This window comes from Macaca mulatta, chromosome 20, assembly GCF_049350105.2.
Source record: "Macaca mulatta isolate MMU2019108-1 chromosome 20, T2T-MMU8v2.0, whole genome shotgun sequence".
In the NCBI taxonomy this organism is placed as follows: Eukaryota; Metazoa; Chordata; class Mammalia; order Primates; family Cercopithecidae; genus Macaca; species Macaca mulatta.
In genome coordinates this window covers 27,646,830-27,659,343 of record NC_133425.1, presented here as the reverse complement: position 1 = coordinate 27,659,343, position 12,514 = coordinate 27,646,830, and the positions used below count along the sequence as shown (strand labels likewise).

Genomic DNA, 12,514 nt, shown 5'->3' with positions numbered 1-12,514 from the left:
CTTGTTGCTGATGGCCAGAGGCAAAAACCTGAGCAGGCAGGCATCTTCTCCCCAATAGACACTCCAGGCGTCTGGAGTCCTGGCAGTAATAATAGTAAAAACAAAAACTAAAACATAAAGAGAGGAGAATTTATATTGTAATCAAGAGACTGTTCCTTTAATGAGACCCGTGTGATCATCTTCTTGGTACCTTTGCAAGTTTCCTCCCTCTCCCTTGTGTCTCCTCTTGCGTGCTTTCTCCCCAGACAGCTTATAACCTGCAACTCATCTTGATTTGCAGCCAAAGTGATTATCCACCAGACACTCAGCGTCTTAGAAGATATTGTGGAGAATATCTCGGGGGAGTCCACCAAGTCTCGACAGATTTGCTACCAGTCGCTGCAGGAATCCGTTCAGGTCTCCCTGGCCCTCTTTCCAGCTTTTATCCATCAGTCAGGTAGGAGCTGGCCCAGAGCCCCACTGGTGGGTGGTGCTAACAAGGGCCAGAATGCCCACTTAGATCTGTAAAGCACACTGAGTCAGTGCAGTACAGGCCTCGACCGGCTCCGTGCAACGAAACCCGGTACTGAAGGGAAAGGGCAGTGGTGTTTATTTGCGGAGTCTGGGGCCAAGGCCCTATGGAAAAGTGAGCAGAGCCCTCCATATGGGCCTTGGCACCTACAAGAGAAGGCTAGAGAGCTTTTTTGGCTTAGTTCTCCTTATTTTGTGGCAAGGCGCATTTGCCGAGATCATTCCCCTCACCCTTGTCTGTCACTGTCAGTGATAGAGGGCCTCTCTAGCTCTGTGGATGTACTTGCCCAGCTCTCATGAGAGCATTATAGTAGTCTTGTCAGTTTTACAAGAGAAATATCAAGCACTTCTCAGTCAGCAAATATTCATTGCCTCTTGCAAGCAGATTGCGTGCAGTTAGAGCTGAAACACTACACAAGATGATTGTTGAGATCTGGAAGTGAAACTGCCCTAAATGTAAGCAGTATTTTCTGCAATTAGTCCATTTAATGGACCAGGGGCATGCAATCTAAATACACCTTCATTATCCACTTTCAACCACTCAACCTCTGACCCAACTGCAGGGATTATTAGTCATAGGGGGAAATGACTTAAGCACTCAGAGGTTGACCCAGTTGAGTAGTTTCATCACTGTGGGCACAAAGTGATCCCTCTCCAGTGACACTCTGACTGTCACTGGATGTCAGGCAATGAGGAAGGGTTCGAGATGACCTTCATTTCCTGTAGTGAGCCACCAGGTGGAGGTTCCCTATACCAGAACTATTTTCTCAGCATGTCCCTAATCATTTTCCACTTTCTGTCACTGGCCCTGATGGTATTGGGGAAATGTTTCCAGCAGGAAGCCGTAGAGAAAGCTGATAGTGCAGATTTCAGGAGTAGGTCGATGAAGCCCAGGGTTCTGGTTCTCCCTGTGTGCAAGCCTGTGACGGTGTCTCTGCCCCTTTCCCCAGATGTGACTGATGAGATGCTAAGCTTCTTCCTCACTCTGTTTCGGGGCCTTAGAGTACAGATGGGCGTGCCTTTCACTGAGCAAATCATACAGACTTTCCTCAACATGTTTACCAGGTAACCACAGACCCCCCATCCATGGTTTTCAGATTCAAGGGAGAAGTAGTGGGTCTGGCGACAAAGTGTGGCTTTTTGCTCCTGTTCTGTACTTGCCACAGCATGGGTTTTCATGCTGACCCCCAGAGAAACATGTGGTTGCTCACTGTGTGGCTTTCTCATCTGTAGAGAGCAGTTAGCTGAGAGCATCCTCCATGAGGGGAGCACAGGCTGCCGGGTGGTGGAGAAGTTTCTGAAGATCCTGCAGGTGGTGGTCCAGGAGCCAGGCCAGGTGTTCAAGCCCTTCCTCCCCAGCATCATCGCCCTGTGCATGGAGCAGGTGTATCCCATCATCGCCGAGGTAGGGGCTCAGGCAGTCCCCTGTGCGGCCCCCCATCTCCAGATTGGGAAGGGAGTGAGATTTCACAGAAAATGGATTGTGTTTTAAAGTTCATTTGTTAGTTTAATATGCTAGTAAAGTAATTTCTCCCAAGAAAGAAGGCCTTTAGCGTGGTACAGTCTTTTGATATTGATCGAGTTCATTGGAACTAGTCTAGTGTAAGCACAGCAGTTATTCCACAGGGTCAGTTGCTAAGATCAGTCTCCTGCAGCAAATAATTTATACCTTTAAGAGACTCTGGTTTTCTACAGCAAACATTCTAACATATGTACTTTCCTATTAGAAACATTCATGGTCTCAAGGATACAAGGCAAGTTCTTGAAACCATTCAAACAAACCTTTTAATGTTACAGGAAAGCCCTTAGTCCTTAGAAAATAGGCAGGCACTCAGCATGATAAGACCAGGAATAAGTATAGATGTAATTTCAGTTTTTTTGGTAATAGTCATATAAATAAGAGCTAATCTTTAACTGTCTGAACTGAGACTGGCACAGGTCTGGTCTATGGGACAGACTGGCCTATGAGGCTTCTTCTGTGGACGCTTGTGGCCCCTGGTGTCTATTTAATTTTAATCAACACTGAACTGAACATATGTGGGCCTTCTGCTTTTGAATTCTCCAGAGACATCTGGAATAAGGGATTGCGGGTGTTGGATTCAATGAGAAAACACTGCTGAGCCTGCCCCTTCTCCTCTACCTCCTCTCAGAATCCTGGCTGCTGGGAAAGAGACTGGCCCAGAGAGCCTGGCTCCCAAGTGTTCTTTAAACCCTCCTCTTCTGGGGAGCAGAATCACTTTAAGGCATTGGGTCTGTCTTTAGCCTCTGTGGTTGTGTAAGACCAACAGGTTAGTGGGACAGCATTTTTCATCCTGGGAAAAGGAACAAGCAAGACGATCTGACAGGTCGAATAGAACAGAAAATCCATACTCCTAATTGTTTATCCACTTGGTAGCTTTTTTCTAGTGTAAAAGCTGAGGGCTCATCAGAAAAAGGGGCCCCTGGCACTGACCCATGCATTCTCTCTCAAATGTGGGCCCTGTCTCTGCTGAAGAACTCACGGTGTGAACCGCCGACTCCAGGGGCTGGATGTCTTTTGCACAGGCAGTGACAGGACTCCAGGGGCTGGATGTCTTTTGCGCAGGCAGTGACAGGCATGTGGATGGAGTGTTGACACTTGGTTTGCTGTCACGAGGCATCTCCTAGGCATCTTTGCTGCCCTGGGCCCAGGCCAGAGCGGCTCCACAAGCTGCAGATCTGAGTGTCTGTGTGTCTCTGCAGCGTCCCTCCCCTGATGTGAAGGCTGAGCTGTTTGAGCTCCTTTTCCGGACACTCCATCACAACTGGAGGTACTTCTTCAAGTCCACCGTGCTGGCCAGTGTCCAGAGGGGGATCTCTGAGGAGCAGATGGAGAATGAGCCCCAGTTCAGTGCCATCATGCAGGTAATGTCGGGGCGGGGGGACTGCCGGGTGACTTCCTCTAACCTGGCACTGCAACGAGTCCTGTCTTTGAAGCCCCACCAGTCTCGGGTCTGAAGCTCAGTTCTGCCTCTTAGTATTGATGAAGTTAACTAATTTCTTGGAACCTCAGTTTCTTCATCTGTAAAGTGGAGCTAATGTTGCCTGGGTCACAGGTTTGTTTTGAGGTGAAATGAGATGACATACACAAAGTGCATGACACTTGGAGATGCTTGATAAACGTCAGTTCCGCTGACCTCATAGTGCTGTTTCCCCAAGTGTAAAGAGCCTACTTATGCCAGAGTCACCCAGGGCCTTCTTAGCAGGGCACTGCCTGAATAGGAGTCTCTGCAGGAGGGCCCTGGACCTGCACTGTGATTCTGACTCTGACCATACTAGGAGAAACACTGCCCTGGGAGGCAGGGCAGATGCAGCTGTCCGTCAGAGACAGTGCGCTCTCTGGGGGCTAAGCACCCCATTTTGTGGAAGACTGGGACGGCATCCCCTCACGCAGACAGCCAGCCTGCTCTGTGGCTGCATCAGGCACGCTCCCAGGGTCTGCATTCAGGTGTCTTGACATTCTCATCTGAGTCTAGCTAGGGGAGGCTCTTTTTGTCTTTTCAGTGCATGCTTTTCCTCATGGGGAAGCAAGAGGAATTTCCACCCTCCCTCCAGCTCCCTACTAGCACACAGCATGCATATGGGTGTGCGCACACACACACACACACACACTCTCATATACTCACTGACTCTTGTGTGGCAGTTCTTTCCAAGCACGTGCCCTTGCCCTGGACTTCCCATCCCTGGCACCCGGCGAGGCCTCAGGTCTGCAGTACTCAAGTGTTTTTGCCTCCCCTGCCTTTCTCTTGAACCCTGTCCTTGCCTGGAAGACTTCTTTGGCAGGCTGGTGCCTGGTCCCCCCTGATGGCTGGTGAAAGGCACTTTGGAGCATAGTTTCACAGTTTGGCAGTTTCTTTTAAAGTTGAATATGTAGTTACTGTATGACCTAGCAATCTCACTTCTAAGTATTTTACCCAAGATAAATGAAAGCATATGTTCACACAACCTGTACACTGATGTTTATAGAAGCTGTTTCATAATTGCCAAAAGCTGGAAACAATTTGAGTATCTAGCAGCTGAATGGATGAACAAGCTCGTGCGTGCCTCTAAGGGACTGGCACTCGGCAGTAAGCAAGCATGGATTCTTGATACAATCAGCAGCATAGATGAGTTTCACATGCATTCTGCTAGGTGAAAGAAGCCAGATGCCAAAGGCTATGCACGGTGGGATCCCATGCCATTCTGTGACATTCTGGAAAAGGCAGAACTATAGGGACAGATAATGAGCAGTGGTCGCCTAGGGGTGGGGGTGTGAGGGGACGTTCTGGGCGATGGAAGTGTCCTGTCTTGGTTGTGATGGTGGTGGTACAACTCCACAGGTAGGTCAGAATTCATAGAAAGATAAACCTCAGAAGTTTTACTCTGTTATACTTCCATGAACCTAACTTTAAACAGTAAATAAGTGGAAACTGTTGGTCATCATGGAGATCTTATCCCTGCTGCAGGATTACAAGATCCCCCTCTAGTAGCTTAGGGGCCCAGGGATAGAATGACGAAGCAGTCGCCGCTTGTTTTGTAGGGGGTTCCTGTAGACCACCGGCCTCCCCCACTGCCCCCCCGCCGCACTGCCCCCACGGTCACTTTCTATTCTTTCTGTTGGAGCAGGGCACTTTGTGTTGGTGCGTGGGGTGTTTCTTTTTGCCCCTGAACTAGTAATTTTTTTTTTTTTTTGAGAGGAGTCTTGCTCTGTCACCCAGGCTGGAGTGCAGTGGTAGGATCTCAGCTCACTGCAACCTCTGCCTCCTGGATCGAAGTGATTCTCCTGCCTCAGCCTCCCGAGTAGCTGTGATTACAGGCATCTGCCACCACGCTGGGCTAATTTTCGTTTTTTTTGGTTTTCTTGTTTTTGTTTTTGTTTTTGTTTTTTTTTCGAGATGGAGTCTGGCTCTGTCACCCAGGCTGGAGGGCAGTGGTGTGATCTCCGCTCACTGCAAGCTCTGCCACCTTCCTGGTTCATGCCATTCTCCTGCCTCAGCCTCCCTAGAAGCTGGGACTACAGGCGCCCGCCACCACGCCTGGCTAATTTTTTTGTATTTTTAGTAGAGACGGGGTTTCACCGTGGTCACCAGGATGGTCTCAATCTCCTGATCTTGTGATCCATCCGCCTCGGCCTCCCAAAGTGCTGGGATTACAGGTGTGAGCCACCGCGCCCCGCCAGTTTTTGTATTTTTAGTAGAGACGGGGTTTTACCATGTTGGCCAGGCTGGTCTTGAACTCCCAACCTTCAGTGATCTGCCCACCTGGCTTCCCAAAGTGCTGAGATTACAGGCCTGAGCTTCCGTGCCCGGACCGAACTAGTAACTTTTACACCCAGGAATTCCAAAGCAGTTTAAAAATACTTTGCTTAGCCCCCAGGCAGAGGCTTAACTTCCAGGTAGAGGCTCCATGAAGGAGCCTGTAGGGCTTGTGGCTTATGAGACATGGGATGCAAGGAGAAGGAGGGCAAGGAAGGGGATTGCTTGGTTTGAGCAGGGGCAGGCAAGCAGACTTTGGTGTCTGCCAAGATTGCTGAGGGATTTGGCTAGAGGTGTGAGCTTCTTGCTTCAAAACCAGGTCCTGTGATGGGTTTCTAGAGGTTGGTTACAAAAGGTATATATGAGACCATAAGAAGAAGCAAGGCCCAGTGGGGGAAGCATGAACTCTGAGACTTAGGAGGAGAGTCACAGAGGTCTGAGCTGGTGGGTCAGAGGCATCAAGACAGTGGGTGTCCTGGCCCTGGCACTTGTTCTTCTGACATGGGGTAGATGCCCCAGAAGTGCTTGGTCTTGCAGTTTATAAAATGGTGGTCTCATTTCCTAGGCTTTCGGACAGTCCTTTCTCCAGCCTGACATCCACCTTTTTAAACAAAATCTCTTCTACTTGGAGACTCTTAACACCAAGCAGAAGCTGTACCACAAGGTAAGTGCCCCAGCTCTTGGAAAGATTCCTCCATCAGGGGCATTATGGCCTGCGTCCCACCCTCAGGTTACTCACTGGAGAGTGTGACGGAAAGTGGATGGAACCCGGGAAAGGCCCCTGGGGGCCGGCTGCTGCTCACCCGGTCTCTCTGCCTGCAGAAGATCTTCCGCACCACCATGCTGTTCCAGTTCGTGAACGTGCTGCTCCAGGTCCTGGTCCACAAGTCCCATGATCTTCTGCAGGAGGAGATCGGCATCGCCATCTACAACATGGCCTCTGTCGACTTTGATGGCTTCTTTGCCGCCTTCCTCCCAGAGTTCCTGACCAGCTGTGATGGTGTGGATGCCAACCAGAAAAGTGTGCTGGGGCGGAATTTCAAGATGGATCGGGTGAGGAGAGAAAGAGGCCGGGCTAAGAGGAGGGCAGAGTGGGCACTCAAGCCTGGCACCTGTGCAGCAAGGAGGGGGCACATTGAGGCCTCTGGGCGTGGTCTGTGCCCACCCTGCAACTTGGCAACAGCTCACAAGATGCCTGCTGACCCAGTGCTGTAGCCTGATTGAGGGGCACAGCCTTTTCCCCAGTCTTGGTGTCTGTAGCACATATGTTCTTAGTCTCAGCCATGGAGGTCCCGAGTTCCTGGCTCTGCAGCCCCTCCATTTGTCTTGGCATCTTTGTTGATACCCAGGGCCCTGCTGTTCTCCCTCCTGGGTGACGAGCCCTGGTGGGGCCAGCATTGGAGTGTGCCCAGGCTTGCATTCAGGCTTAGATGGTTGGTGCTTGGGAGCTGCACATCTGGGTCCCCAGGGTTAGAGGTGGGACCCAGGTTCCTGGGCTGTCTTGGGCGCTTTCCAGACCGGCCCCAGCTCATCTTGGGCTGAGTTGCTGCCAGGTCCTGGGAGGAGCCCTCCTAGTACCCTCTTGTCCCACTGCTGCTGCCTGTGCAGGGACTCTCAGGTGGGCTGTCCCCACCCATGCAGCACCTCGACGGGAGCTGGGTGCTGCTGGCTTTTGGTGTCCATGGGGTCATCTTTTGTTGGAGCCTGACAGTGCCTGGGGCCTCCTTCCCCATGGGGGCTCACCTGTTCTCTTCTTCCTGTGTCAGGTGACCAGGCCTCTCCCTTGCCTTATAGGAACTTCTGGGAACTTTTCCTTGTACCACTTTATACTTGATGAAATTAGGAGAAGAAATCGCTTTCTCCCTGGTCCTCTTGGGGTTCTTGACCTGAGTCCTCTGTGAAGCAGCTTGTCCATGGCTCCACTGTAGTGCTCAGATGCACACACTGCTCTTGCTGGCGCAAACCTGACCGCCTGCTTTCCTCATTTGCCACGTGTGGCAGGGGAACTTTTGCTTAGACTCATCCTGTTCTCCTATGTCTTGGGATCTTCCTTGTCTTGGGACTCATTCTCTCCTAAGCCTCTTCCAGTTCACTTCAGCCTCTGGGTATGTTTTTTCCTTTTTCTAGAGGCCAGATCCTAATAATTATCAGCTTCTAATGATATCAATATCAGTCAACTTTTTGATTTAAAGCTGTGGTTTCAAAATCTAGTTATAGGCCGGGCGCGGTGGCTGACACCTGTAATCTCAGCACTTTGGGAGGCCAAGGCGAGCGGATCACTTGAGGTTAGGGAGTTCGAGACCAGCCTGGCCAACACGGTGAAACCCTGTCTCTACTAAAAATACAAAAATTAGCCAGCTGTGGTGGCTGTAATCTCAGCTGCCTAGGAGGCTGAGGCACGAGAATCTCTTGAACCTGGGAAGCAGAGGTTGCAGTGAGCAGAGACTGTGCCACTGCACTCCAGCCTGGGCGACAGAGTGGGACTCTGTCTCAAAAAAAAAAAAAAAAGATCTAATTAATATCAGAAGCACCTGGGGTGCTTATTAAAAATGGAGAAACAGACTTCTATGTTCTACCCAGGAAATTCTGGTTTGGCATTTGGGAGCCACTGATTTAAAAGACATGCCTTAGTTGGTTTTTTGAGGGTGAAATAAAAGAATCACCACCTTCCATTCAATCACTCACTGTGTATTTGAAGCCAGCTGCTTCTCAAGCCCCGGGCCAGGAGCTGGGGCGCCAGTCCCAGCCTTCGCCAAGTCTTTCATAGTAGACAGGCCAATACAGCGCCCTCTGTGGACTACACAGTGCCAAGCATGTGACATGTCCTGGCTCGAGTAAGCCTTCCAACAAGCCTCTGAAGTGTGGGTCCTGTTACTCCCCCATTTCACAGATGGCGGGGGCTCAGAAGGTGAGCAGTTCACAGAACTTGGAAGTGGTAGAGCCGCGAAGCAGGAGGCAGAGCTGGATGTTCTGACCCCAAAACCTGCACACACTCCCCAGAAGCGGCACTGACCTGGCTGCTGGGGCCAGGAAATAGGAGGCATCTGTGCAGACTTTGGGAAGAGGCAGGCTTTGAATGGAGTTCTGGAAGAGCAATAGCGGTTGGGCAGGAAAATGGACTCGGTCCTGCTCCTGGCTGTGCTGGGGCTTGCTGGGCCTGTTTGAGTCCTCACCAGGACCTACACTGCAGGCATTCAGCATCCCACACTGAAAAGCAGGGTCTCCTTGTGTGCATGGCGGCGGAGGTCAGGGCCTCACTTCTGGTCCAGGGCTTTCCATGACCCACGCTGCGCCCAGTGGGACAGGCCTCGGGACTGCGTGTGCTGCTGCTCGGGTGGTTCTCGACTGGCTGGGGCGGCCTGGAGCCCCATGGGTAAGCATTCTGCAGACATCACTGGGTGTGCGTGTCACCTCAAGGGGCTATGGTGAAGGAGAGGGCTGTCACTGCAGCCACGCCTGTGTTCGAGGGCCCGGACTCAGGAGCAAGTATGCTGGTCCCTTCTGTGTGAGCTGGGGCCAGCTTCTTCATGGTGCAGTGCTTTGGTCTTTCTGTCCTTAGACTAGTGATTCTGGTGATTCTGGTAGGGCTTGGTGGCAGCCTCGTGGTGAGGACTCAGTGAGTTGATGTCTGTATGTTGATTGCAGCAGTGTCCAGCACCTGGCAGGCCCTAGGGACATATTCCTCTTGTTCTTTTTCTCCCATGGCGTCTGGCACAGAGCCTCTGTGACGCGCAGTGCAACAGTGAATAGAAGTTTTGAGTTTTAGAAAGTGCTCCCTGGCCGGGCGCGGTGGCTCACGCCTGTAATCCCGGCACTTTGGGAGGCCGAGATGGGCGGATCACGAGGTCAGGAGATCGAGACCATCCTGGCTAACACGGTGAAACCCCGTCTCTACTAAAAAATGCAAAAAACTAGCTGGGCGAGGTGGCGGGCGCCTGTAGTCCTAGCTACTCGGGAGGCTGAGGCAGGAGAATGGCGTAAACCCGGGAGGCGGAGCTTGCAGTGAGCTGAGATCCGGCCACTGCACTCCAGCCTGGGCGACAGAGCGAGACTGCATCTCAAAAAAAAAAAAAGTGCTCCCCTATCTTCAGTGCACACTCTGGGATGGAAGTAGCCATTTAGGTCTGGTGGGTGGGTGACCTGGTGTGTTGGGTGGGTGTTTGGCTGCAGCTATGCCCCTGCCTTCCAGGACCTGCCCTCATTCACCCAGAATGTGCACAGGCTGGTCAACGACCTGCGCTACTACAGACTCTGCAACGATAGCCTGCCCCCTGGCACTGTGAAGCTCTAGGCCTGCTACTGGCTGGGGACACGGACTTCTGCTGCTGCCACCTGCGCCAACCCTACCTTCCACCACAGATGTCTCCCAGACGGGCCTCGGTCACACTCCTTGGCTTCTCCCACGCCAAGCAACGCTGCCTGCCTCTGCCGCTTCTCCACATCTTGCCGCTGCCCAGCAGAGCTGGCTTCTGGGTCCACCTGAGCACTGGATGGTGCTCCCAGGGCATTGGAGCAGGCGGAGGGTTGTGTGGCCAGGTACTAGGAGGCACCGGGAAATCCCATGGGGGTGGCCCATGCAGACCAGGCGCATGTGGGTCATGGGGCAGAATCGCCAAGGACAGCTCACGACAGTGCCACCTTCTCACCATTCCAGCCAAGGAGAGATGTGACGTCGGAACTGCTCTGGCACTTCTGTCAAGCCTCCCCCGCCCCAATTGCCTTGAGATCTCTGCTCTTTGTCAGAGATTTGCAAAGACTCACGGTTTTGTTGTTTTCTCATCATTCCATTGTGATACTAAGAAACTAAGAAGCTTAATGAAAAGGAATAAAATGCCTATGTTGTTGTTCTAGAAACCCTGACTGGGGAGCTGCTTGCTACTCACAGCCTCCTTGAGGCCGGGATCCCAGCAAGGCGCATCCTGGTGGGAACGTGGGCAGTGCAGCTTGGAGTGGGCTGGCTGCTGGCGTCTCCCACTTTCTAATGGTGTCTCCCTGACTGCTCTTACTCAGCGAGGGGAGGGGGTCTCACTGACAGTTGGCCAGATGATGGAGGGAGGCTGGAGTCCGGGAGGGGGTCTCGCTGATGGTTGGTCTGGTGCTGGTGGAGGCTGGGGGTTGGGAGCGGGTGTTGCTGACGGTTGGCTTGGTGGTGGAGGGAGGCTGGAGTCCAGGTTGCCTGACTCCTGTGGCCCCTGTGGCCCCCACACCCCCTGCCCCCCAGTGTGGGAAGTGTGGGCTCTGCCTTCCCCGCCTCCTAGGGAATAGATTCCTTCCCACAGTGTGCAGCAGGACCTGGCCCTTTGTGGCCTGAAGTCTTGCTGGACGACAGGGAGGTGGGGTCTCGTGATGGATTGCCTGGGTGAGAATAGAGGTTGGAGAGGGAGGGAGGGTGTGACTCTGTGAGGGTGGGGATGGGTGGGACTCAGGACTTTATGACGTGTCTGAGAGCTGGGGCTTTGCCCAGACGTTCATGTGTGGGAGCGGTACTTGTCATCGAATTGTCCAGAGTCAGGAACCAGCAGCTCCTCCTGCGCTAGGTGTCATGATGACTGGGCAGGCCCAAATCGGGTAGTTGCTGATGTGGACTACAGCGCCTGGCATGGAGAGATTGGCTTACCTGGACGGGAGGGCAGGCATTGACTGGCTTGTTGCCAGGCCTGGGGAAGTGGGGAGCTGTGGGTTGATGTCTGTTTCTGAGACTTCCATAGGAATCACCTGGGCAGGGGCTGGGCTGGAGTGAGCAGGGCGTGCATGATGTGCGCTTGTGTGGCAGGCCTTGGCTCCGTGTCCATCACAGCCTCCGAGCTGCAGCGAGCTCTGCTTCAGAGTTCAGAAAGGAGATAATAGAAATGCCGATTGCTCTTTTGTAGAAAGGAATTAGCATCCAATTATGCGTGGGCTATAAATACCACCTCACCTGCCTGCTAGGGAAGGCCAGGAGTGCTGTCTGTGCCTGAGACTGTGAAAGGGCTTTTTCCTCTGGAGATGGAGGGGTTGAAGGGATGGGATTTGTTGCCTGTGAACCCCACCCTTGGACAGAAGAACACAGGCAGGACTTAGGAGCACAGAGGAAAGGCCAATGTAAGCTGGGCTGGGATGGAGTGTTTTTTTTGAGACAGAGTCTTGCTCTGTTGCCAGGCTGGAGTGCAGTGGCGCTGCAACCTCCGCCTCCTGGGTTCAAGCAGTTCTCCTGCCTCAGCCTCCCGAGTGGCTACAGGCGTGTGCCATCACGCCCAGCTAATTTTTGTATTTTTAGTAGAGACAGGGTTTCACGGTGTTGGCCAGGATGGTCTCAATCTCTACCTTCCACCACAGATGTCTCCCAGACGGATCTTGTGATCCGCCCATCTCAGGCTCCCAAAGTGCGGGGATTACAGGTGTGAGCCACTGCGCCTGGCCTTTTTTTTTTTTTTTTTTTTTTTTTTTTAAGAGACAAGGTCTCACTCTGTCACCCAGGCTGGAGTGCAGTGGTACAGTCATGGCTTACAGCTTTTAGTGATCCTCCCACCTCAGCCTCTTGAGTAGCTGGGACTACAGATGTGCATCACCATGCCTGGGTAGTTTTGTTTATTTTTTGTAGAGACGGAGTCTCACTGTGTTGCCCAGGCTGGTCTCAAACTCCTGGGCTCAAGCAATCCTGCTTCAGCCTCCCAAAGTGCTGGGACTACAGGCTTGTGAGATGCCATGGCTGGTCAAATGAAGGATGTTCATTCCAGGACTGATAGCACGGCCCAGAGATATGGATTGTAGTG

The 12,514-nt window shown here is 52.4% G+C and overlaps 1 protein-coding gene across 12 annotated transcripts in view; it reads left to right on the top strand.

The window, feature by feature from the left end:
• Positions 1-10,616, top strand: part of XPO6 (exportin 6) — a 117,519-nt gene extending 106,903 nt beyond the window's left edge. For 8 of the 12 annotated variants that reach the window (XM_077985659.1, XM_077985655.1, XM_077985654.1 and 5 more), the window contains 7 exons: positions 281-436; positions 1,461-1,575; positions 1,744-1,915; positions 3,232-3,393; positions 6,328-6,426; positions 6,585-6,815; positions 9,952-10,616. In XM_077985659.1, the coding sequence (XP_077841785.1) occupies positions 281-436; positions 1,461-1,575; positions 1,744-1,915; positions 3,232-3,393; positions 6,328-6,426; positions 6,585-6,815; positions 9,952-10,053 (1,037 nt within the window). In that variant the 3' untranslated portion in view covers positions 10,054-10,616. Of the gene's footprint in view, positions 1-280; positions 463-1,429; positions 1,576-1,743; positions 1,916-3,231; positions 3,394-6,327; positions 6,427-6,584; positions 6,816-9,951 lie in introns of all 12 variants that reach the window. The other 4 variants (XM_077985661.1, XM_077985657.1, XM_077985656.1 and 1 more) reach the window with 2 other exon arrangements.
• The last annotated feature ends 1,898 nt before the right edge of the window (positions 10,617-12,514 follow it).